The sequence below is a fragment of the Elephantulus edwardii genome, unplaced genomic scaffold, assembly GCF_000299155.1.
Source record: "Elephantulus edwardii isolate Elephantulus edwardi_28Jun2011 unplaced genomic scaffold, EleEdw1.0 scaffold00171, whole genome shotgun sequence".
In the NCBI taxonomy this organism is placed as follows: Eukaryota; Metazoa; Chordata; class Mammalia; order Macroscelidea; family Macroscelididae; genus Elephantulus; species Elephantulus edwardii.
This window is the reverse complement of record NW_006399921.1, coordinates 5,671,584-5,698,515: the sequence shown is the minus strand read 5'-3', so window position 1 is coordinate 5,698,515 and position 26,932 is coordinate 5,671,584. Positions and strand designations below refer to the sequence as shown.

General features: G+C 52.5%; 1 protein-coding gene across 1 annotated transcript; it reads right to left on the bottom strand.

Annotated features, from left to right (window-relative positions):
* Nucleotides 1–228: 228 nt before the first annotated feature.
* Nucleotides 229–26,932, bottom strand: TRIM29 (tripartite motif containing 29). The gene is made up of 9 exons (XM_006895616.1): nucleotides 26,126–26,932; nucleotides 17,920–18,015; nucleotides 16,669–16,902; nucleotides 15,062–15,260; nucleotides 12,410–12,511; nucleotides 9,951–10,043; nucleotides 6,817–6,912; nucleotides 3,477–3,553; nucleotides 229–292 (listed from the first exon to the last, which is right to left on the bottom strand). The coding sequence occupies exons 1-9, from the start codon at nucleotides 26,930–26,932 to the stop codon at nucleotides 230–232; spliced, it is 1,767 nt and encodes a 588-aa protein (XP_006895678.1). The 3' UTR covers nucleotide 229.

Here is a 26,932-nt window from a genome sequence, read left to right as displayed (position 1 = left end):
GAAAGATGGTGGCCATCAGAACTTGTAAAGCAAGAAAGGGGCTTAGATGGCAGGTGGCTATGAGGAGGAGGCAAGGCCAGGGTTGCCTGAGAGGCCAGCAGAGAGCAGGGGGCAGGCAAGGGCCAGACGCCCTCCTCCCCAAGTGGAAGCTGTAGCTTAGAAGGCACTAGCAGCAGAATCAGCTGAGGAGGGCAGGAATGGCGATGCCTCATTCCCTGTCGTCTGGCACTCAGGGGGCCTCGTTGGACCCCATCCCGTTGCCTTTGTTGACATAGAATGGCCGGTAGTGAGACTGTGGAAGAAACAAGAGTAGTTATGGAGGACAGATAGCAGCCACGCGCCGGCCAGACCCACCCTACCCTATCTTCTTCCCGAGAGGCAGCAGTGTTCTGAACCCAACAGTTCCAGGGACCTTATGATTAAGTTTGTCCCTGATGGCCTAGTGGTAAGAAGCTGCACTGCAATCCCAAAAGCACATGGTTTGAATTCACCAGCTGCTCCCTGAGAGAAAAATAGGCAGTTTCCTCCCATGTGATTAACTGCCTCTAAAAAACCCACTGGAGGGTCAGCTATGGGTCGATTCTGACCTAATGGCACACAATCACAACCGTGATCAGAATTCTGGGCTCAAATTCTAATCTCCCATCAACTTCCTCTCTATGGCCCAGTAAGACCATCCCAGCACCACCATGTTGTTACTGTGATTGTTGCTACTGGCTGTTGAGTCGGCCTCTGCTCGTGGAGACTCCACAAACAACGATGTGAAATGCTGTCCTACCCGCACCCCTCCCAACCCCACCTCCTGTAACGGTGTGGAATGCTGTCCTGCCCGGTGCTCGACCTGGGATTGGTTGCAGTGTGGACCAGTGTGACTGTAGGACTTTCCTTCACTGATCTGCAGAAGTAGATCACCAGGTCTTTACTCCTGATCTGTTTTAGCCAGGACACTACTGAAACTGTAGCATCACCATGACCTGCAAGCCTCCAACGACAGATCTCCTGAGGCACACAGCCGGGAGAACCTGGGTCTCCTGCGTGGAAGGTAAGAATTCTACCACTGAACCACCACTGCCTTTAGAGGCTTCATACAGTCAACAGGACAGCGCAGCTCTGCTCCAAGCATTTTGTATATAAGGACTCGTTTGATTATTACAGCTATCCAGCGAGGCAGGCTGCTATTAGCTCATCCATTTCATAGTTGAGCAAACCAAGGCACAGAGAGGCTAAATAACTTGGACAAGGTCACTCAGCTACAAGGAGAAGAGCCTCTGAGGTTGAGAGCCTGAGTCCACACACTCCCCCAGATCTCATCACTTCTTGAGTCTTTGAGGCATCGCCAGGTTTATACCTGCTCTCTGTAGTTCTTTCTCTCTGACAGAGAGGGACTCTGGGCCCCTCCCGCCAGCCCCTCACCTCACTCATCTGGCCTGATCAGTATTCACTGAGCGTCTCCAGGACAGAGCCAGCGACAACCTCCCCAGCCATCTCTGTGTATTACATCTCGCACATGATTTCACAAAATCAGCGTTCCCCTGCCTCCCAATCACTTCATCAGGACCCCGAGAAATTGGCCCTCCAGGCGGAACTGCAAGAGCAAGCCCAAGCCGTGGCTGGCCCAGGAAAGCATCCTCCTGGGGTCCCAGAAAGTGGATCCCTCCCTGAACTGGGTCAAAGAGGCTGACCCCTGCCCCACCCCACCCCACCTCACACTAAGACACCCTTTCCATCCACATCAGGGTGCCCACAGCTCTGTCCTTGTCCCTGTCCACCCAAGAAGTCACTCGGCTCTTCACCTAAGCCTGGTGCCAGAGGAGGACCCAGCATCGGCAGAATGTTGGGGCTGAGAGCTCTTAGCTCAGGGCTTGGTTTAATGGAATGAATGGAGAACCTGAGACCCAGAAAGGGTGAAAGACAAAGTCAAACAGCCACGGAGTGGCCATGCTCTGCCACACCTCACCCCTCAAAGGCATGATGAACTGGCACCCAGGCTCTGGGGAGGTGGAAGGTACCTGATAGGAGGCGAATGATCAAGCCCAAGAATGGAAACCTTTTTGCTCTCCATATCTGCATTTTGCAGCCCTGCTGTTGCAATGCCCTTGGGCCTAACTCCAAATTACACACACCATCACTTAGCTCCCATCACGAGCAAATTAAAGATTCTCTCCAATTAACCAGCCCAGCCACTCTTTGTGGCCAAGAGCTAATCACTTCCTCACGCTGGCCTCTGTGTGCAAACAGCGGGGAGCAGGAGTCAGCTGCACCCCATTCCAGGGCAGCTGCCTGGTCCTTCAGGGAAATAGAGGCACAGTCTGGGAGTGGCAGTCACTAGGGTCTCTGACAAGGGCCAGGCATGTCAGAGCTAAAGGGATTAGTCAAAGCCATACCAGCGGTCAGCGCCTCAGCTCTGGCTCTTGTATGTCAGAGTAAACTGTGCTCCTTAAAACTTTCAATGCTGTGATCTTTCTGAAGGAATCTGCCAAGCCTGTATTCCAAAGTGCCTCTAAGGAGACTCGAACCACAAACCCTTTAGTTAGTAGTCAAGTGTGTGCACTTCCAGGGACTCCCAAACATGTCAAGGTGATTCCTACTCATGGAGGCACAAAGAAGATTGTTGTTAGGTGCCATTGAGTCAACTACAGCTCATTGTGACCCTCTGGACAACAGCTGACAACCTTGCCCTCCTCGGCTGCTCTGTCCTCACGATCTGACAACATGCCCAAAGTGTGTGAGGCCATCTTTCACCGCCCTCACCTCTAAGGAGCAACTTGGTTGTGCTTTCTTGAAGGCAGATCAGTCTGTTCTTTTGGTGATCCACACAATATTCAAGATCATCTAATCCAAGCATCTGAGACCCCACAGCTGGCTGGTGGTGGTGACCGTGACCCTCAAGATACCCCAGCCAGCAGGAACCTAAGAACGCCAAGTCCAGACTGCCCTGCCATGCTGTGCTTTGATGCTGCCATGCTGTGAAACCACTGGCTTCCAGTCATTAGCAGATCCCAGCTGTTATCTCCTAACTGCCCAACCTCCCTTGCCCTCCCCGTGCTATCTCTAGTTTGAGAGTTAGAGAGAGTTGTCCCAGGGAAGGGGAGACTCTGGTCCCTGGACTGAGCACACTACCACCCCAGAGCTGCCAGGGACCAAGCAACCATTCAAATAAGCCAAGGGGTTCAACAATCCCTTGCCAAAATAAAATCCCAGGGCTGCTCACGTTACAGATTAGAAAATTGAGGCCCCCAACAGCGTGAGCTTACTAGATCCCTAACTATTAGCCCTACCTAGGTCTCTACTACTACTTGTTGCTGTGTGCAGCTATTCCTGCCATATTGCCTCCTTGCCCAGCCCCAACACCCAGAGAAGTCCACACCCACCACCCTGTGGGAAGTGGAGGCTGGCTGTCCCTCATGAAGCCAGTCTGTGCCCTGCTTTCTGGATGTGCCCGTGTCCCAGAGGCTCTTACCCAGCCTCTCACTCACCAGCAGAGTCTGTTTGCCAGATTTCCACGTCTGAGGCTGGGCCTTGGGGCTCTGGCTCCGCATGAGGGAGGGGTAGCCTGCGGAGACAAGAGGTGCAGGTTGGCTGGGTCTCAGGGCCTGGCCAGCCTCCTTCTTCCACGTGACCACTAAGCTTTGTCCAGCCAATTAACAAATCCGCCACCCTGAAGGGGCGTGCAGCAGCCAGGCCCAGGCGATGGCATCAAGCTCCTGGAGAGCTGGCCAGAGGGCAGAAGCACCCAAGAGACAGAAGAAGAGGGAGCAGGCCAGGAGAGTGAGGCCAGGCAGCTGGGAGTGGGGCTCAAACCCAGGTCAGGATCTCTCTGGATCTGCAGGGATTCCACCACACCCCCTACAGGAAGATGCTACCATGGCTCCCCTACCAGCACCGAGGGGAGCCACGAGCTGTTGAGACTCCAGCCAGGGACACTTGCTGTCCTTTAAGGCCCTGTGCTGGGCACGCAATTCCTCCCTGCCCACAGAGCCCACTGGTGCTGAGTCCTGTGCTTAGGGCACCGGTCCCCCTGTTCTCCCCTCACCGACTTCTGTGCATGGGAGAACAGAGTTGCACAGTCATCAAGGAGCAGTAAAGACTGGAACCAGGTTTTGCCCTTTCAACTCCAAACCCCTATTCACGCTCCTCTGCTCAGGTGTGCTGCCTCTCCTACCAGCAGGACACTGGGGCCTAGAAAGGGGCTGTCATTTGCCAGTGTGACTGCAGCCCTCAGTGGGAACAGTAAACCCCAGAGGCTGGGGCGCATGGGCACCCTGGTGCGATCCTGAAGGTGCACCCCTTCTCACTCTTCCCCTCAGTGTCCAGAGCCCAAAAGGAGCTCCAGCCTGCAAGGCAGAACTCTGCCCCTGGAATTGTAAGAGTGAAATGCACTGACACCAGTCTCCAGCCACGTGGACACACAGAGCAGAGGCAGGTGTGACTGGTTCCTGACTAGGGCAGACTGGGTGGCTCAGGAGAGGGACCACTGCCTTCAAGGTCAAGGCCACCCTGGAGGGAAGCCCTGTCACCAGAGCCCCTGGAGCCTGCCAGTATCAGCTGAGCCAGCCTACCCCCTGGGCTGGCACTTAGCAAGAGGGCAGAGGAAGACAGAGCAGATCACAGATCACCCAGTCTCTGCCACCATTTGGGGTGCAGCAGCCAGCTTGGAAAAAATGTTCCATGGATCCTGAGGAGATGGGGTGAGAGGGGGATACAGACCTCACCTCTCAGTTCTCTGAAAGAAAGCCCCATACCAGGTGAGGACAAGGCTGGGGGAGGGGCACGGTCCAGGATATAGGAGGGGGAAGGGGTGGTGGATGAGAACATGCACCCCTCTGCCAGGGAGTTCTAGGGAGAGGGGACCCGGACACCCTAGAAGTGGTAGGGAGCTCCCACAGCACATCCAGCCTGCCCCACTGTGGGAGGGAAGAGGGTAGAATGGAAAACAGGCAGGTACCAGGATTGTTTTTAAACAGACCACTGCTGTCCAATGGTTTGGAAAACTCTGATGTGGCCTGTCTCAGGGTGGTGAACTGATAAGGGGCTTTCCCAGTGCCTGCTGGGAGAGAGAGAGGCATTAGCACCCTGGCCTGGCCCCCATGGGGCTGTGAAGGAGAGGACAGGGCAGGGTCTTCGCCCAGGGCTGCCTGGAACTCATGAGTGCATCAGTCCCTGCTGGGGGACACTCCCTGCACACAGGGCACCCTGCCCAGAATCCCCTCTCCCAGAGCCACTAACAAATGTGATTACAGGGTCCCTACACTACTACCCCTAGAGGAAGTGCATGGAGAAGGCCAAGGCCATGGACAGTGAAATGTTGTCTACACAGGCTAGTGGGGACCCATTTGGAAGGATAAAAGCTCTGAATTCCTTGTCAGGTGGCCACTGGCCTTATATAGTGGCGGGCCTTTGGTCCAGACTCTACCAAGGAGAAAGGAGGAATCTTCTGCAAGTCCAAAGTCAAGGTAAGTCCCAGAGCTCCCCAGGCTGCCTCAGGGATAGGACACCCGGGGTTCTATGGGATGGACCTTCTAGGCACAGTCCTCCTCCTTCATCTGATTGTTGTTGTTGTTGTTGTTGTTATTGTTGTTAGATGCCATCGGAGGGACTACGACTCATAGTGTACAAAAATAGATTGGAAATTTGCCATCCTACACCAGCCTCACAATCTCCAACACGTTTGATCCTCTTACATTGTGTCAGCCTCTCTTGTTGAGGGTCACCCTTACTGATGATGTTGTTGTTACTGTGTGCCATTGAATTGCCACCAACCCATAGCTGACCCTCCAGAGGGTTTTCAGAGGCAGTTAATCGCATGGCAGGAGATTGCCCATCCTTCTCCTGCAGAGCAGCTGATGGATTAGAACCGCGTGCCTTCAGAATCGCAACACAGCTTCTTGTCACTAGGACACCAGTGCTCCCCTATCCTTACTGATAAGATCAGAAATTCTCAGCTCAGGATATTTTCTGGAACCCTAACCAGAGCAGCTGAGGAGATGACCCGGGTGTGTCTCCCTGAACAGGCCTCTCCATTACACCATTTTCTCCCCTGCCCACCCACTACCAGCTGCGAATCCTTCCAGACTGAACGTCCTGGGACCAGGAGAGATGGGGTTCTTCCCAGAACACCACACCTACTCTGTAGGGTCTGATTCAAGTCTGGCCACTCACTCAGCATGATCCCAGTGGACAGGAGCATTACCCAAAGGGCGTTGTCAACAAGCTGGGGGTTGAGGAGGGCAAGGTGGGCAGGGGCCAGGGTAGAAGGAAAGAAGAATCAGGTTCTGGAGGCCTCAGAGGCCCTGGCAGCCAGCCTTTCTCAGAGGACTCAAGGACTCCAGCTCTGGGGGACATTGGTGGGTGTTTTTACATAACAAGGGGGGGGGGTGTTCATTGGTCATTATTGGGATTCACTGGACATAGTTAGACTTTCTGGAGCAGAAGATCCAGCATGTAAACCTGACAGAGCATCCTGAAGGTCTCCAGGGCTGAGAGGTGAGGGTGCTGTTTCCTCGCCACATAGACCAGTGTTCTTTCATTCTAGAGCATCTCTAGAAAGCAGCGTGTAGTGAACAAGCCAGGAGAAGCCTTGTATGGCCTAAGCCGCCCACCCAGCCCTCCTTTCACAGTAAAGACCATGAGCACCAACGTGTGACTGACTTCCCAAGGTCCATCCCAGCCACACCAGGCTCAGCCTCCTGGCCCCGCCTCGCTCCTGTGCAGGGAGAAACATGGCGGCTGAGGGAGCAGCACCATGGCAGGGGACCTTCCACTGGGGGAAGAAAGCAGAGCTGGGACCAGGCGAGTGGCTGGGGAGGGGGGTCTCACCTTTCAGGGAGAAGGAGGAGCTGCCCTGGATCGTGGGCATGTCGTCCGAGTTCTGGATGGTGGAGGAGTACTCCCAGACCCGGGAGGTGTAGTTACCTGGTGGGAAGAGGAAGGGGTCAGACTAGGGCTGCCTGGCACAGAGGCAGGGGTCACTGCGTGACTCTCAAGTCCCTGAGTGGGCCTTCATCCCCCACATGCCTCCCTTCAATCCTTCCTACCATCCAAGGTGCCTTTCCACAATCACAGTCTATGTATTTTGTCATGAAATAGAATGTCTCCTCATGTCCCCGTCCTACCTACAGTTGCACAGTCCTCAGAAGGAGGTACAAAGTTCTTAGCATGAATCACAGGCCTTTGATGACCTGCTGGTCCGTGTCATCCACAGCATCATCGCCACTTGACGTTCCCCTCACACCCCGGCCCTTCCACCATGTCACTGGACAAGCACGTCCAGGTCGAGCTCTCAGTGCCCTGATACACCGGGGTCCCCTGTCCAGCTTCTGCACAACCAGGGCCCTTAGTCTCAGGTAGTCTACCTCCTCCCACCCTTAGAAAATTTTCTCAGGGGACACCTCCCCTAGTCTGTGTGTGCCTCAGTCAGATGGCCTGCACTGCCCTGTCCTTCCCTTGGCATGGCCTTTGCCCTCTTCCCTCTGGGTCGGGGTTGCAGGCTGTCTCCCCTGGGCTGTGACTCCGTGAGGCAGGAAATGTGCCTGTCTCGCCCGGCATCACAGTCGGTTCCTGGCACTGAGCCTGGCTGCTCAGAGGTGCTCATTGTATAGTTGACGGATGAATGAATGAACAAATGAACAAACAACATAAGCACGCCCTAAGCACTGGGGACAGAGGCAGCGGATATAGCTCCTGGCATCTGTTTGCCAAGTCTAATAGGCTGACAAATGTCCACTTGTAGAATGGGTCCCATAGGCTAGGGGAGAAAGGAGAGTGTAGGAGGACATGGCCGACTATAGGGACACTGAGAGCACACTGGAAAGGGGCTTCGACACCCCCACACATAATGGATACACAAGGACATCCATTAAGTCCCCCTCCTCCTGGCAGGCTGGGGGCTGCCCACAGTATCGCAGGCCTCACATCACAGCAGTGCCCCAACCCTGGTGGTCCCCTGTGGTCAGTGGAGGCTTGGGTTGTCCGGTGCCTTCACGGATCCCTCCTACAAAGGTCTCAGGAAGACCCTCAAGAGTACGTACGTCCACCCAAGGGTCTGAGGGCTTACTCCTTCCCTTTCATTTGTCTATGTATTTGCCCTTTCTTACTTTCAGTAGTGGTAGTGGTGATGGTGATGGTGGTGGTGGTGGTGGTGGTGTTAGGTGCAATCAAGTAGAGTCTGACTCACAGTGACCCTATGAACAGATGACCTGAACCCTGCCCTATCCTGTGCCACCCTCATCATCTCTAACACACTAGAGCCCATTGCCGAAGTCACCGTGTCAATCCATTTTGCAAGGCGTCTTCCTCTCCTTCACTGACCCTCCATCTTTCCAAGCATGATGTCCTATTCGAAGAAACAGCCTAGCTACATTCTTAAAGGATGAGAGATGAAGTTTTGCCATCTTTGTCTCCAAGAAGTACTCTGGCTGCACTTTTGCCAAGACATATCTGTCTGTTCTTTTGGTAGTACATAGGCTACTCAGCACCATTCTCCAGCACTATAATTCAAAGGCATCAATTCTTTTCCTGTCATCTTTACTCACTGTCCAGCTCTCTGATGCACAGTAAGTTATTGAGAAGACTGTGGCCTGCATCAGGTACATCTTAGTTTTCAAAGTGACATCATTGCTCGTCAACATTTTGGAGCTATGAGTGCTTCCTATATGTTCCCTGCTGTTCCACTCTGGGCACGGGGTATGGAACAGGACTGGTGGTTCCTGCCCTGGTGGGGCTCAAGTCCACTGGGTATGTGGATAAGAGGGCAGCAGTTGTGACAGCTGACCAACAGTCTGGACACAGATGCTTGGGCACTGCCCTGCTCACTGGGCAGTCCTGTCCCTCTGCTCTCTGTGAGCTGTACCCTCACTGTAGAGGCCTCCCACTGTCCGCTCACCCATGCTGACCTTCCCAGGTCTCTGTGCAGTGGGAGCTGTGAAGTCTGTGGTCACCAGGCTGCACAGTGTTCTCACTTCCTGCCCAGGGTGCGCACCCAGGGGACTGCAGAACCTGGGGTCACCAAGTGCATGGTCCTGTCTTCAGATCCAGAGGTTCCCCCAGTGCACTGGGCAAAAGGTGTGGGCAGCTGTCCCTGAAGAGCTCCCTTCCTCACCTCCAACTCACTTCCAGGCCATGTGACTCACCCATGTCCTAGTGTGATCACACCACCTGGTGGCCCATTGTATATCATGTCCTCCTGTCCATATGCACCTCAAATGATTGGCTTTAATCCCTGCATGACTTTTTTTTTAATAATATTTTAATTTATTTATTTTTCATTTCAATGAACATCTACAGAGATTTTGGAATTCCATTCATTCATTGTTGCACCCTTCTCCCCACCCACCCCAACTCACCCCCTATCCCGTTTGCTTCTCTCCTTGAAAAGCAAAAGAAAAACTCCCTCATTGGTACACAATCCCCCCTGCACCTCCCCCAATCCCACCCCCAACCCCAGAGTGGATTATATTTGGGGTTTGCATGACTTTTTAAATCAGTTAAGATGCTCTTGGCACCTGGAGACTCGCTGGGGTATGTGCCCACATCCAACCTCATAACCATCACAACTTTCCCCATGTAGGTGAGATGTTAGTAAAATAATTGCATAACTTTGCCAAAGTTAACATCTCTATGGCCTATTCATTCAAACAGGATGCGTCCATCCCTGGCTCATGCTTTAGGGGGAGAAGATCACGTGGACTCAGGAATTTACCAGGGTCTCTTTTCCTCCAGCCTAATGATGCCTCACAGGCACCATATATCCTGCTTTAAGCTCAGGATGAATTTTGCCACCCAGCTCTGGGCCTCCAATCCCACTCCAGCACCTCAGCTTCCCACATTCATTTCACGTTGGGTCACCTCCTCCTTGCTGCCTGGCCCAGACCTGGCCACCCATCCCCGCGCTGCCCTCTGCTGCATCGTCCATCAGGGGGCTCTGTTCACTCTTGAGTTGAGCCTCTTCTTACCTTTGGTGCCATAGAGATTGTTGAAGTTCTTCAGATTGGTCTCCTTGGAGAGACGGTTGGGGGACGACGGCTGGTATGATGTCCGGGCTCCACCTGTGAGGTGACAAGAGGGGTCTGTCATTGCAGAAAGGGGATCTGTCTCAGCTCAGAGACTCAGTGGTGATATGCAGGATGCTTCGTCCCAAACAGCTCCCCAGCTGCCTGTCACAGGACCTGGCTTCCACTATGGAAAGGGGAAGGTGATCACTTCAGTTTGTGAGTCAAAGGTAAGGCAATTACCTAAGTTTGCATGGAAATCAGGACACCTGTTAGGGTGGAAGAGTGCCATTAATAGGTACACCAAGAGCAAAGGTATAAACCAGGGGGGCCCAGGTAAATTACCACATATGGTTATGCTACCTCAGGCCTTTGTGGTCATCAAAAGGCTGAACAGTCAGCCACCTCCCCCCCATAGCAGCCATCCTTGGTGGGGAGGGCTCACAGCTATCTGGGAAAGCCTGTATGTAAACGAAACCCAGGAGATGTGGAATGGGAGCTCCTGACAAGGAAAGGTCAGTGGCGACCACAGGGGGATGAGGCCCGGCCACGTGATGGCGTGCGGTCTGGAGGTGGCCGATGGGCAGCTCCCTCATGCACACACAGCTGCCATGATGTGGCTATTGTTCACTTCATGGCTCAGAGCCTCCCACAGCAGAGGGCTTTCTCTCCCTGACCCCCTGGCCCTGACAGCAGTCCTGTAATTAAGGCAGAGAGGTGTCAAGATCCCACATTACAGATGAGGAAAGGAGCTTCTAGGTCCTTCTAGCAAGTCTTCCCTCCTTGGCTAGCCCTTAGACATGGTTCTCACCCATTAGTCCTAGCACCAGCCAGTTTCTCCTACACACCTTTGGGCCTTAAGTTTCTTTACCTCCGTGCCCTCTTCTACCACAGCTCTGTGTCCTTCCTCACATGCCTGCTTCCACCCCACTCCTGGGTCCTCTACCGGAGCCCTGGGTCATCCACAGGTCATGTTCTTTCTTCTGAGTACTCGGCCTCTCTTTCAGGGAACCTCGTTGTTCAACCCCAGAACTCCCAGACTTGGGCACCCAATGGCCGGTAGTGGCCTAGTCCCCTCGTCTCCCCTCAGGCCTTCCCTTGCCTCTCCCTGAGCCTGGGAGCTCCCTGAGGGCAGATCTCCTCCTCTTCTCCTCGGCACCCACAGCACTTGGAGCAGGGACACCAGATGAACCTGTTTTCTTCCACCTACAAATGTCACAGACTGACTCACCCAGCCTGACAAAGCTCGAAGGGCTCCTAGGCATTTGAGTTAAGCCTCCCCTCTTCTCAGATGGGCCACTGAGGCCAGAGAAGGATGGCCAGCCGAAGGCCATCTGGGCCCACAGACTCTCAGGTGACATCTGGCTGTGCATTCCACTCTTCACCCCACATCTGTTTAGCTGTCTCCCCTCTCCCCACCATCCTTACTCCCCCAATTGATCAGAAAACTCAGTGCCACCTTAGAGGGTGTGCTGAAAGAAGGGAGAGTCAGAACCAGGCCAGGAGGTCTCAAAGGAGAGGGACAAAGGAGGGGCGTCTTCTTGATGCCGGTCACCTCTCAGTCAGGTTCAAAGGAACAGAACTCCAGCACAGAAGTGGGCAGGACTGGCTGACTGGGGCCCAGCCTGAGCCAAGAGTGTGGAGATGGGGCACACAGCTGCTGCCTCAGACCTCAGCAAGAAGCCCAGGTGTTGTTTTCAAATTGGGTGGGGTGACAGGAAGTTCCTCTCAGCTGAGTTCATCTCTCCAAATCCCCTTGCACCCTCCCTTTGTTTTCTCCCCCCAAATTCCTCACTCTCCCCACTCCACAAGCCCATACCTGTGCACACAGCTCCCCCATCCCTGCTGTGTCCAAGGGCTGGCCAGCAGGCGCACCCCTTATGTATGGGCATTGTTGTGGCTTGTGGGCTGGTGCCAAGGAATGTGACAGGTTACCACTGGGCAAGAACAGGCAGGCACTGGTCCTCCAGGACACCACAGCAAGGCGGGGACTGTGTGAGGGAGTTCTGGGGGGGGACAGGCTGTGGCTTCGGTACAGCAGGAGCACAGCGGGGAAATCTGTCACTTTCCTGCTGTGAATAGACCAGTGGGTTTGGGGAGACAAGCTTCCCACAGGGGCTCAAGACCCACAAAAAATTAAATGGCAACCAAACACAACTCAAGCTACAGGCAGACAGAAGTCAATAGAAAGAAAAGCAATGTGTGGGGTGGAGGAAAGGATGTAGGAGGAGGGCCCCATCCCAGGGAGTGGAGACCCTGAGGAGCCGGGGAGCTGACTTGTCACCAGTACAGCAGGTGTTTGACAGGACATCCCTGGGTCACCTGGCTAAGGAGGAGCCTGGATGAAAGAGGCTCCATGGATGCCAGAGCCCTTCAGAAGGAAGAGGGTATCAAGCCTGGGCAAGGAAAGCCACAGCTCTTACCCTTGGGCGTGAGGTACATGGAGTATCTCTTCATGGTGTCCGGGGCGCTCCACTCAGTCCCATAGCTGTTTGTGTAGTTGTTCATATAACGATGGTCACCACCTGGGAAGGAGAGGGGTCGGGTCAGCAGAGAGAGGAGCAGGAAGGATGTGGCCCAAAGGAACATCCCTGGGCTCAGCTGGGTCAGCCCATGACTTGCTCTGTCCCCTGGACAACCAAAGTTTCCTGGCCCCACGTACAGAATGCTCCTCTCAGCACCTACTGCAGCTGGGGGTGGGCGAGAGGATCTGCAGTGAGCAGGCTCCTTGAAATTAAAACACATGGCAAGCACTCTGCAGTTCACAGGTACTGCCAACATCCACTGCTTCAGTCATCTGTCCACCAGGTCTTGGGTAGGTGTGACAATCCCCATGTGACAGATGAGGACATGGAGACCCAGGAAAATAGTGAAGCCACTTGCCCAATGTCTTATGGCTCATAATGAAAGAGCTAGGATTTGAACCCTGGTCTCCGGCTCTGGCTCAGTTGCAGCCACTGCTGGCAGCCTGAAGTAGAAGAGCACAGGCTCAGCTATGACCTCTATGATCCAGGGTTCCAGCCAGCTAAGCCAGGCCTTGCTCAGCAGAAGTTCAGATCTGTGAGCCCAGGAAGGGACCATGGAAAGGAGGAATCACAGACTCCTCCCTGCCCAAATCAGCTGTACCCACCAGCAGACTCCACAACCCAAGTCTATGGCTTGATGATAACTCCCCCTGGCTAACCTCCTCCCCATTCCTTTCTCTTTCTACTTCCCCATCTTCCACTTCCCTCTTCTGAGAAAAAGAAGGACTGAGTGGCTCAGACTCCCTATCACCTGTGCCTGGCAGGGGGCCTGACACACAGTAAGCACTAAAGGAACAACAAAATGCCCCTTACTCGAGCCCAGTATTGGGTCTGATGCCTCTGAGCTCCTGGACTTTGGAGGCTGTCCCTGGTCTGGTGGGAGGACCGTCAACAGGGAGGAGAGGATGGTCTCTTAGAGGTGTGACTCATCGTCTACCCATCCCCAGCCTCCCACAGCCAAGCACACTCCCAAAAACAAGGCAGTGGTGACAGGAGCCTCCCTGTGGCCCCGGGCACAGGTGCAGGGCCACTGACATCAGCAGTGCACTCCCTGCTTCTCATCATCTCTGTGCTGCACACCTTGTACGGGCCTCCAGGGCCACACCTGCACAGAGGCCGAGGCAGCATAGCTGTGACCCAGAAATGGGCCAAAGCAAGGCCAGGAAGCTGGACTGACCGTGCAAGGCTTCCCCACCCATTAAGGTCATCCTCACGAATCAGGCCACATCTGGGCTGAGGGTTTCCCCTGCCAGGTGTGTACCTCAGAGGTGACAACAATCACAAGCCCCAGGCCCACCATCAGCTACTTCTCACATCAGAAGGCACAGAAGGCTGAAGGGGAAAGTCTTAAACTAGCAGCATCACCTCCTTAGCTGTGTACCCTTTGAAAAGGTCTTTCTCTGAGCCTCAACCTTCTCATCTGTGAAATGCAATACACTCCAGAAGTGTTGTCAGGGAAATGCAATAATGAAAGGAAAAATCTCAGAGTAACACCAGGCATGAGGGGTGTTCAATCAATGTCAGCATCGCCATCATGGTGATAGTCATGGGGAGGCCTTCAGCAGGCAGTGCCAATAGAAAGCCAAATAATCGTCTTGCTAGTAAACGGTTTGTCTGCCCTTAGTTGCGCTTGAGCAGGGGAGCTGCATTTCACAGGGCACGGCGTGACATCATCACCTTGACAAAGAGATGCTCCTACCATTTCCCGCTGCTCCCCTAAAAGTCATGGGCCCCATTCAGACAATGTAGAGGTCTCTTCTTTTTGGACTGTTTCTGGCTAGAAGTCATTAACTAGATGACATCCCCAAGGCTGTCAGAGAGCCACACCACTGTGTCAGCATGGGGTGATCCAGGGTTACTAGGTGGGGACTTGGGGAAAGTGCCCAGACTTCAGGATCTAAAGAAACTGGATTGTGACAGGTGTTAAAGGGACTCAACAGGGTAGTGACTCAAGTTAGAAGACTCTGTAAGATGATTCAATCAATCCTGCCAGGGGACATCATGACTCAGGAGAGAAGCTGATTGCAAGAGAATGCGTGAGTCACAGAGGTGCTGGATCCCACCATTTCAAGTCCAGGCTCTGGGCCAGCACTGCTCAGCATGGCCATGGTGATTGATTGTTAAGTCCCACCTCTAGCCATAGATTGTCTTGAGTTATGTCTATTTGAATTTCCAAAACCACCCTTAAGGCTTTGGCCCTTAAGAGCTATAGTGTCCATACAGTGCTAGATTGGTTGACAGGCCCTGATTCTTAGTTCAATGCAGCCTTAAGTGTGTGAGTAGATGTCAGATGGAAGGGTGACGGACAGCACAGGAGAGGAAGACTCCAGATGAGATGGGTTGATACAGTAACTGGAGCAATTGGGGCTGGTGTGTCAGAATTAGTGAGACTGGCTCAGGACAGGTCATGGTTCAGAGTTGCTGTACATAGGGTCACTATGGGTCACAGGTGACTCGACAGCACATAACAACAACACCACCAGGCAGATGGAATGGACCTGGGAGAAAAAAACCTGTTGCCTCAAGACCCACTCCCAAGAGGGGACCTACCGTTTTCCATGTGGTTCCTCTCGATGAAGTTGCGGCTCAGATCGGCTTTGCACATCTTCTCAACGTGACGCATGCACACGTTCAATAGGTCATCCTTGAAGTTGCCCAGTGACTGCCCCAAGCCCTCCCCCTCCAGCAGAACATGGTAGGTGGGCAGGGGTGGAGGGAGGGAGTAATTGCTCATCAGTGCACCAAATTCCTACCGAGAAAGGAAGAAGTCATTAACTTCCTGAGCCTTGAGAAGCTGCATACACCCTCTCTGCAAGAGTCTGGGTTCTAGCTCTCGTGCTGTTATTAACTATACTTTCCCCCTTGAGGATTAGCTTTCTCTGGAAAGTGAAAGGGTTTGATTTGACTAAAACATACTAGATGCTAACACCCCTGATGGTACAAGTATTCATATGATTCCATGTTTCCTACCCTCCCACACTGGGGGTTGAAGGAGAATGACACAGCTAGGAAGACTTAGTAGAAACACTCAAGAACTACTCCCAAGCCTGAGAGTCATGGTGGTGTTTCCACATTTAGCTGCCACACACAACCTGCCTTGATGCCTTTGCATCTTGTGCTGAGAATTCCTCTTTCAAATCCTGACTGGCCTTCAAGACCTAATTTAAATTCCTCCTCTACAAAGTTGTTCTGTATCATTCCAGCCTGCTGGCCCTTCTCTGTGCTTCCATAAACACTTATCTCCGGAACTATTACATTTTATCATTTAATTACACACTCTTCTTTATTGTTCTCTAATTGTACGTGTCTTATCTTCCCAGCTGGATTGTAGCTCCTTAGGGGTACAAACCATGTCTTGTGTTTCTCTATTCTCTACAGCACCTAATAGAATGTTGAACATACACAGTGGTGCCCTAAGGCCTGTAGGATGAAGATGGATGAATGAGTAAACTAACAGGCCAAGGATAACAGAGGTGCACCACTCATCTGCCCGAGTTACCATTCATATCCAAAGCAGGCATCACTAACATAACAACTCAATGGTACATAACACCAACATGGACCTTTTCCTTGCTAAACCTAGACTACTGTAGGTACACATCAATCTAAGTCAGTAGAAGCTATATTAGTCTGTTATGTTCAGACTATTATTAGATGTTGTTGAGTAGAATATGACTCATAATGACCATATGAATAACCAATCAGAGCCTTGTGTTATCCTGAACCATCATCATGGTCTCTACCATGCCCACTGTTGCAGTCACTATGTCAATCCATCTCATTGGAGGTCATCTTCTCATTCAATGACCCTCCACCTTTTCCAGCATTATGTCTTTTCCCAGGGACAGCATGCCCAAAGTACGGGAGGTGCAGTTTCACCGTCCTTGATCTGAGGAGCACCCTGGTTGCCCTTCCTCCAAGGCAGATTTGTTTGTTTCTTTTGACAATTTATGGCACATTCAAGAACTTTGGAGGAGAAATGGACTCTTAGACTATGTAGTGGAATAGTTGGCGTAGGAAAGCAGATAGATGGAATTTAAGAACCAGTGGGCTGGATGATGGAATAGGCTTGGGTGGATAAGTGGGTGGATGGGTGAGGGCATTGGGAAGTGGATGGGAAGACTGAGGGTCTGACTGGCAATGAAGCTGCCTGGTACCTGGAGAAACAGCACCGAGTCACTGATGCTGTGCAGCTGCTCTCGGGTCTGCTTGTCTTCGTGTAGTATCTTTGCCCTTTCGTCCAGGGCATCCACGATCACCTTCACTTGATCCACAGCATCCTGCTCCCGCTGCTCCAGGGCAGCCCTCACTTCTTCTTTCTGCTTCTCCAGGTCCCGCACCAGGTCCCGGAAGTTCTGCTCCAGGATGGCCTTCTCATTGGTGGTGAAGCTCTAGATCCAGGATCAGGGAAGAGAGGAAGGAGAGGTCAGTAGGAACAAAACTTCCCTAGTAAGGCATGTGTTTAGGCTCCCAAGAAAGTGTCAGGCCATCTCCCCTGAACCAATCTGGCAGAGTGGCTTGCCAAGAACCTTCCTCTGACTCAAAGGGATCATGGAGAGGTGCCATCTACTGATAAAGATAGTACCCCCTTTTTTTCCAGTTTATTCTTCTTTATCTACATTGGAAGATTGGCATGATCCATCAATTCAACCTCTGGGTTACCCCCAGTGGGCCCAAAAAATCTTCCACAAGTCAAAGTTAAAACCAGTGATCATCAGGTCAACTCCAAGTCTAAGAGCCCCAAGTGGTCCAGAGTAACTGTGCCTCACAGGGTTTTAATTATTGTGACTTTCCAGAGCTAGATCATCAGACCGTTCTTCCAAGGTGCCTCTGGGTAGATTCTAACCCCCACACCTACAGTTATCAGCTAAGTGTGTTAATTATTTACATCACTCTGGGACTCCAATGAGTCGGGACATGTGCACTGAAATCTCAAACGTCATTTAGGAAGAGAATCAGCTAGGAGTTTATGCTCCACAGTCAAGAGTGGGTGACTTCAGCTTGTGGTTTGCAATTACTCAGACCATACCCAACATACATCCAACCACATTGGCACAAGCAGGGAAGAAACAGCAAGTATTTGAGGGCAGGAGGAGGTGTGTGTTTAAGCAGAGGAGACACTGATGGGCACTGGAAGCCACACTGGAGAACATAGCAATCTGGGGTTCTTATTTGCCAGAATGATGTAAAATGAGCAGAGGGTGGTAAGAAAGAGCTCACTCGAGTACTTGGCCCAGACTTAGAAGGGGACTTGGTGGGAATTACAAGGAACTGGGGAGCCCAGAAAAGTAAGGGGGCATAAACACAGGCCTGAGAACACCAATGGGAGCCAGCACCCAGATCCTCTGAAGCCTGGGCAGGCCTGGGGAAGGGAGGATGCAGTGAGGCGGGGTCTGGAGGACACTCACCTTGATGCGGTCCTTCTCCTTCTGCCACTTCTCCGCTTCATCCTCAATCTCAATGATCTTGAGCTGCAGCTGCTCCTTCTGCAGTGATAACTCCGTCTGCAGGGAAAGGTCAGGTGGTGGCAGGAGAGTGAGAGAGCAGGAAGTGAGAAAGATGCAGAGAGTCCGAGATGGCCCACCCAGGGAGCAAACTCTGGGGCAGGGCTCATCACTCACACATTCACTCCTTCAGTCAATAAATGTTCATGAGGACTGGGACGTGCCAGGCACTGTGCCAGCCACCATAGATACAGCAACCAGAACCAAAACACCATCTCTCCAGACCCACAGGCCTCTCGGAAAGACACCAAGTCATGTCTGTAAAGGCTAAACCTCTGCCTACCTCCACCCAGCATGAGCAGGTAGGAAGCTTATTTATAGAACTCTTGCTTCTCTAGATAGACTTAGGGCCACTCAAGAAAACAAACAAAGCTCCTGCTTCTTTCAATCTAAGAGGATGGAGAGGACCTAGCTCGGCCCGGCCCAGCCCAGCCCAGGGAGTGCCTCATGACAATAACTGTAAGCAACGTTTCTGAAGCATGACGTGGGGCCCGTGGAGCAGGCAGGAGCTGCGGTTGCCACTGGCCTGGGCTCTGTCTGGGCAGGCACAGCTATAAACCTGTTTATGAGAAAGTGAATGTATTTTGCCGTTTTGACGAGCTAGGGCTTTTTACTTCAGGAGCTGTGGGAGAGGAGAGAAGCTAGAGTTAGGCTGCGGAGGGCAGAAGAGAGGTTCCAAGGATCTCCTCTCAGAAGAGGATGGGTGCTGTTGGGGCTTAGGGATTGTGGAAGAGGACCTATCAGTGTGCTTAAGCTCTAATGTGGATAGTTTACTTCCATTTGGGGAAATACTCTTCTTTGAAAAGCAGCACAACAGAGGAGAAAAGGGGCGGTGGGTGGACATAGAGCTAAGGCCCAGTCAGATTCAGCTAAGCAAGAGGAACCTCCTTCATCCTTCTGGGCTCCCCTTTGGGCACTCAAAGCATCTTCCAGAGTGGAAAACACTTCCATGTGATTGCCATGAAGACCAGAGCATGCAGGGAGGTCTTGGCTCATAGTCTCCTCAAGTGTTTTTGCATTTTGAAAGCAGAACCCCACCCTTTCCGCAGCTGCCTCCTTGAGGAACCCACATTACTGTGAAGATGAGAACCCACAAGCCACTAGGAATGTGAGCTCCATCAATAAGCAGTCACAGCACCTTTGAGAACCAAAGTCCAGGGGGCCCTGATGGATATGATGTGTATGTTGTAGATGACCAAGGCAGGGGTCTGGTGCTTCACGAGCTTCTCTGGCTGTCTTGGCAATGGTGTCAAGAGAACTGGGGAGCTGGTGGAAAAAGGTAAGGAAGGCAGAGGGCGGGAGCCCCTGAGCTTTCCAGACGGAGCCTCTGATGTCACATCCCTCTTCCTCTGCCTACACTCCCAGGCTCTCCAGGCATCTGTCTGGCCAACAATGGACTGGAAATTCCATGACACAGAAAATGTGATCATCCCAGATGAGCGATGGTTATCAAGGACAGGAATAAACAGAGCTGGGAATGGAGATTTGGCCTGGTCTCTGGAAAAGGCAGGAGAGAAGTCAGCTGTCACCATGAGGGAGGAAAAAAAGTCCCCACTGTAGATGGTAAGAGACTCACAGAGATCACAGAGCCCGAGAGCCCAAAAGACAAAGGTCCAGGAAGCTGAGGAAGACTTTGCCTGCTAGCAGGATCCCAGATGTGAGAAAGAGATTAAGAGAAGAGGCTAAACAATGCATCCCAGCCTTGCAGAACTGGGCTGAGCCTGAGGATGAAGGAAGAGGTAAAATGTCACATCCACTCCAGCCGAGACTTCCTAACACCAGCTAGGGCTGGAGGAACTGGCACTGCTGTTCCTCATGCTCACCTCACCACCTCTGAACAACAGCGCATCCCCTCACACTCTCCTGTCCACCTTCACTCCCACCCAGGCCCAGGCCCAAGTCAGGAAGAGCCTTACTCACACGTGGGGAAAGCCCAGCACTTCCACAAAACAAGCAACAAGGCTTCCAGGAAGAAGCTTCCAACCCCACACAAGACTATCACCACCTAAAAGTCACATGACTGTCCCTGAGTGGCTGCCTTCTCTACCTCAGGATCTCCATCTGCTACGTGGAGACCTGGCCCTGTCTACCAGAGCATTGAGGAGATAAACTGAGATATGGAAGCCCAGGTCCTAGAATGCACCTGACACTGGGAGGGGAGAGGTGCTGACAGACACTGGACGCTGTCACCATTGTCTGTGGACACCTCCATGGACTGGTGGCCATGCTGGATGTTTCCTCCCACATTGTACTCGGTCACAGGGAGGGTAGTAAGCAGAGACCATGTCACAGATAAGTGAGGGGAGAGAGCAGATGTGACCAGGGGAAGTGATGAGGACAGTGTGGTCGTGGCATCAGGGCCTGTGTGCACTAAATACACCATTTGGAGAGCTAGAAGTTGTAGAACAAAGAGAAAACACAGAGACAAAAGGGTTAAATGGAAACTTAGACCATAAATCACTGGAGAATAGAGATTAAACAGAGTTGGGGTGAGAGGAGCTTGACCAGAGAAGCTGAGAGTCAGATAAACGGATGTCCAAGGGTATGTTGTGATGAGTCTGGGCGGGGCCTACAGGTGAGGAGAGGTTTACTCAGGTAAACCCAGATTTGTTGGCAGAAAGAGTGACAGAGGGTATTAAGGAAGAGAATTAAGGGTACTAAGAAAGATATTAAGAGATAGAAAACCTAACAGGGTTTTAGAACAATGAGGAACCTGGGCGTAGAACAGGCAGGGAGGAGAGAGAGCTGGGGAGCCACACCAGAGTGAGAAAGAGCAGAGGTGTCAGCCAGGGACCTGGGTGAGGGGGGGAGGGAGAGGTGGTTGATCTGGAAATGTGTGAGGGCAGGGTCAGCAGTGGAGACAGGCTGTCTGCAGCAGTGGGCGGAGAAGGACAGCAGGGTGGAGGAGAGGGGAGCCCTCCTTCCTTCTCCAGGGCACTAGGGAAGTCAGCAGGGACTGGGAGGGGGCCTTGCAAAACTAGACTTGCAGGACACAGCAGAATCTTAGATGGGAAGCCCAGGTGCTGTTCAAACGGTCTTCTCCCACCTCTGGGATGAGTCTACTACTGTCTGGAAAGAAGGATTGGGGCAGGACCTCTGGGGTTGCACCCCGCATCTGTTCAGCTCTTGATACTTTCCCCTGCTCCATGGTAGGGCTGCAGAGAGCTGACTGGATACAGAAAACAACAGCATGAGAGGTCCCAGAGGTGCTGGGCTCTCCTGTAAGGAGAAGGAGAAGCTTTCCTTTTTTATTATTGAGCATCTACTGTATGTCAGGCATGGTCTCCTTTACTCTCCTAAGACTCCTGGTAAAGGTAAGTAGCATTGTTCCCATTTGACAGATGTGGAGAATGAGGCCTTGAAAGATTACACCCCATGCCTGAGTTCTCACAGCTAGAAATCCATAAAGGCCAACATCTAATAACTAGAATTAGATCGTAGCCTGTGGTGGCTTAAACTCCAGGCTATGTCTCTGTGTTCCACAACCCATTTTTTTTCTTTTTAATCCTGTTAACTTAAGCCTATCTGGCTGCCCCTCACCTCACAGATGCTTCAGCTGGATGATTCTTTCTCTTTCCCTATTACCCTCCACACCTTTCCTCATAGATCCTAAGGCTGGGTTTTCTAATTAGTTTTCTCTCTCACTTTTGGAATCTGATTGAAACCCCTGGAATAGGAGTGGGGTATCAAGTTCCCACAGCACTTCTGCCCACATCGGTCTCCCTGTGACTTCCTCCTCCTCCCATGGCATTCCCTTCTCCCTGCCCAGGCCTGTCCCTAAATGTTCCCTTTGTTCCAGTCTTCCATTCTGATGCCTGAGACAGGCCCAGCATGGGCCACCCAGCCTCCAGAGAGAAAGATTCCCTGAGGACAGAGGGGCAGCTCAGCAGTTAGTGCTGCCTCAGCCTGACTGGGATCTTCATCAGATAGACACACACACCCCCCTGAGTGGTCACCTGGATGTGTGTGCAGGCCTGGCCTCCAGAGACAGGGAGATGGGGCTATGATCTTCCCCAAGCCTGAATTACCCACATGGGCTGTTGACTGTGACATTTGCCAAATGAGCCAGTTAATTGCCAAATTTGTACTCTCAGACAAATGATAATTATTCTGGATAAGAATCTGAAAGGCTGGATAGATTTCATCGTTTCCACCCAGATGTCAATCAGCCCGGCATCAGTTAGTCAGATTGGAGTCAGTCCAGGAGGGGACAAGTAGGGGTGGCCCCTAAACCAGTAGGACTCTCCATGGAGCTTGGTCTCCTCATGATGAGACGGGGCTAGATTTCTGATTTTCAAGCTAGTTACTCCTCAGAAACCCCTAACGAGACATAAAAATCCCAATCTTGGGCTGGCTCTGACCTTCTTGTTTTAACAATTCACTAGGTGGTTCCAATGTAGCCAGCTCATTTCTGGCTTGAGGATTAATGTTTGGGGACCACTGGACTTGATGGCTTCAAGGAGACCTTCCAGTCCAACACCCCCTCCCCCAAATAGGTTTAAAATGGTGGAAAACAAACAACCTGGGCTTTGGCCAGAACGACAGGCTCGATGTGAATCCCAGCTCTGCTACTCCCTACTTCTGCAGCCTTAGGTAAGCTACTTGGCATCATTGAGCCTGTTTCTTCATCTATACAAGGGGTGCAATAACACTCACCCCACAGCACTGTTGTGAGCAGTAAGTGGGACAACATGCAAGCCCCTCACCAGGCATCTTATGTGCTCACTCTGTCTCCTGACCTTTTCTCCCCTGTTTCCTGACTGTAAATTCCCAAAATGAGTCTGATTTTTTTGTTGTTGTGAATGCACACCCCTATCCCTGCCATAATTCACTGCATCTCCACCTCCTTTCTTACCCTATCACTGTTGTCCATAAGCTCTGGGGCATGTGTCCCAGCCCCCTTCACATGCCCATAGGCCCTAGAGCCTGGCTCCTTCTCCTGAATTCCATTCTGACAATCTACCCACAAAGAGCAATCCTGCCCAGACCAGTACAGCTTAGAACACTCAAGACCAGAGGCTGCCCAGGACTTGTAGCCAGTGGTTCCACCTCTGCGGGACAGCCAGGCAACAAGGTGAGAAGCATAGTCCCCAGGCAGGGAGAGAGAAAGGAGCTGAGCCAGAGGGTAACGAAGGGTAACCAAGAGTGGACGAGATACTCTGCAGAGCTGAGAGCTCTCTCCCAGCAAGGCTCATGGCTGGTGTCGCTCATCACATACCTGCCAGTCTGCCAACCTAGAGCCCAGGAGGGACGGGGGCCAGGCCAGGGCTGCCAGTAGGTGGGTGCACAAACCAAGCAGGCCACCTGAGAGAAGTCCTAACACGCTGGCCTGCTGGAGCAGGAGGGATTTGGGACAGACAGAAGGATGATGTGACAGAGAAAGGGATGACTATATAAATCTCAATCTCATCAACCTCTTCTAACCAGGGAAACAGAGGGGTGGACTAAATTATATCTACAGGACCTCTTGGGAGATTAGGGTGGGATTGGAAACACTGTGACCTGAGATGTCCATTTGACCGTGCCCTGTGGTCCAACAGCCCAGAGGCGAGTACAACAGCCCTGGGCATCAGCTGCATCCTGCAACTAACCAGGATAGGTCAACTTTTACTTCACCTGGGCCTTCACTAGCAGGTCACAGAACAGGTTCTGAAGAGAGCTCCTTACAAAAAGCCGTGCGTGGGCTGATGTTTGGGTCTGGAGGAGATACCGCCAAAGATGGCAGGACTGACAAGCTCATTCTGTTTGGTTCATCAACCCACTAACCTTGCCCTGTGCCAAGGCCCCCTATGTCTGACATTCCAGCAATGCCAGGCCTGGACCAATTGCTCAGCTCCATCTCAACTTCCTTGTGTCTCTACATCCCTCTTACCTGCCTCCCTACAACCACAAGCATGGGTATTTGGGTGCGTACACACACACACGCACACACAAGGCCTGAAGTCTCTACCATGAAGAACCTTCCCAGGGACCAGGGTATTTTTTGTCCCCTGAAACTTCTGCTGAGGCAAACATACCCCGAGTCCCAGCCCCTCAGCACCCTTCTTTAGGCTCTCAAACACGGAAAGAAGTCTTAAGAGGCTTTTTCCTCAAATCCTAGACTCTTGGATGGATTGGTCCCTCCCTTTGGAATCCCATCCTGAAAGGTAAAGGAGGAGACAGACGATGCTGCTTATATTCCTATCTGATGTTTTGATACAGTTGCTTCTGCATAACTGGGCGTAGGCTCCCAGTTTTGCTTGTGCAGCTCAGTGCTGCCGGCTGACCTACATTTAGACACCCCACAAGCACTACATCTTTGTTGCCTATGGTGGTCCCAGACCAGAATAAACTCTGGGCAACTCCAGAGAGAGCTGCTTGAGGCCCTCTGCCCCACCAGCCCCACAGCTCCTCCAGCAGCTCCAGAGTTGTTCTGAAGGGATGATAAATCTATCTCAGATAAAATATTGGGCTCACCCCAGTGGGTTTTTTTAATTAAAAACGAGGTAAACAAAATCATATTCTGTTTGGTAGATCCTTCTTAGCACCTCTCGCACTCTTCTCCTTACTCCTTGAGTTTCAAAAACATTCCTAAGACTCTCAGAGTCCACAGGGTTTGGGGAAAACCACCTTATCTAGCCCAATCTCTGGTTGTTTTGTTTGGCTTTTTTTTTCTTCCATAGGAATAGAGCAAGCTAAGAGAACAGAAGAACTTAGTTATAGTATCACAGTTAACTAGAGGCCAAAACCAAGACTGGAATTAAAATTTCCAAGCAGCACTAGTGGTGCATAGGTTAAGCATTGGTAGATAACTGGAAAGGCTGGTGGTTCAAACCTACCCAGAAGTTCCATGGGAGAAAAACCTGGCAGTAGTGATTTCAGCCAAGTAAACCACATGGGGCAGCCCCACTGTCTCATGGGGTCACTTTGAGTAGGAATTGACTCAACACCTCCCAATAACAACAAAACTCAGTCTGAGACTTGATTATGCTGGATGACAAGACTCCCACAGTTCCAAGGAGGCTCCCTGGGGTTGGGGTCAATGTCCCTGCCACATTTCTCTGTCCCTGGAGGAGGAGCTTCAGGTGAGGCATAGGAGGAGACCTGAAACACCTTCTGCCTGGACCTAACAGGGCTGCAGAGAAGGCTCTTGGAGTGGGTTTCCATATCTAACTCCTTCTCTGCCCAAGGGTGTGGCAAGGAGTGCAGGGGGTAGGTACCAACAAGTTCCCGGGCAGGAGGGCTGGGCAAGGAAGGAGTGCTATGACACCTAGACTAAGGAGCTGTTGAGGAACATCAGGCCCCCTCTACCCACTGCAAGGAAGGTTTGCCTCAGGGGAGACCGCCCATATCAGGGAGTTTCAGAGCTGTGGGCGAGAGCGAACCCAGCGTCTGTGGGGCAAGGGGCGCCAGACACAGCTGGGCCCTCAATCCAAACACCTCTCCAGGTGTACTGCTCACAAGTCCCCACACGCCCCTGCTCAATCCCATGCGGGCACCAGCAGAAGCACACAGAGGGCACGCAAAGGTGCATGTCTTCAGATCAAGGCAAGCATCCACATATGCACATAAACATTCACACGTGTACATAAAACACATGAATCCATTCCCCGCACAGAGACCCCAGCCGTCACTGATAATGTCCATCTACAGGCACAGCTGCATCCACAAGGCAACTGCATACAGGGAGCCACCAAAAAGCCTCAGGACTGCAAATAGAGACTCTGAAGACAGCAGAAAGGGCAATTTCAACGGCCAGAATGCTCCTTCTCCTCCCGTCTACCCTCACCCATGACCCACTCGCTCCCTTTGGGCCACGCTTGCTAAAGTAGGACAGGTCCCTCTCCCTAAAACAATCCAAAAAAGACTGTCCCAGCCCAGCACTGAGTGCTATCTCATGGAGTCATATTCTCTGATCTAAGGTGACCTTGGTCAAGCCCCCAAGTTTTTCTGAGCTCCAACGTGCTCACCTAGGAAAGGACCCTTTCTCCTAAGGCCTCTGAGAGGCCCCTTCTGTACCCAGCCTGAGGTGTGAAGGGAACAGGAGGGTTATGAAAAGGAGCCAGGGGCAAGTTCTAACAGGAATTAGCCCTGGGAAGAAGGTCAGGGCTGGAGGGGGCCCCCCAGCTACCTCCTTCTCAGCCTTGGCCTCCTCCACTGTCACGGTGCTGTGGTTCTTGTGCTCCTGGAACATGCACAGGTAGCAGATGCACGTCTGGTCCGTCTGGCAGAAGAGCTCCATGGTCTTGCCGTGCAGTGGGCACTTGCGGGCCTCGAAGTCTCGGATGGGCTCGAGCAGCTGGTGGTCGCGGAAGGCGGCGCTCTCCAGATGGGGCTTGAGGTGCAGCTCGCAGAAGGAGGCCTGGCACACCAGGCACGACTTGACGGCCTTCTGCTTATTGCCGATGCAGGAATCGCACAGCACCTCCTCAGAGGCCGCCTTGGCGCGCAGGAGTCCGGCACCACTGTCGGTCCGGGGGTAGCTGTTGCGCCTCACATCCCCCGGTTCCATAATGGACACGGTGGGCTTCCGGGGCTCCGAGAAGATGGACTTGCGCAGCTCGCCCTTGTCTGCAAAGGTGACTGGCGGCTTCTTGGCGGCCCCCAGCTGCAGCCCCGCGTAGGGGGACCTCTTTCCTTCCGCAGAGTCCATGCTGAAGTAGTTGGAGCCCTTGTCATCCACAGACTCCACAAACTGGATGATGGGTCTCCGCCACTCGTTCCCGGAGAACAGAGAGCCCTTCCCTTCCCCCGACTTCAGGGCGCTGCCCAGATTCTTGCCCTCAGCCACCTCCCCGCCATGCCCATTGGTGGCCTTGGCCTCCTTGGCCTCAGGCTTGGCCCCGTTCTCCAAGCCCCCGTTGGTGCCTGGTGGGCTGCGGGCGTCCCTGGCTTCTGGACTGGCTCCGTTGCTCCTGGAGGCGTCTGGAGATTCCAT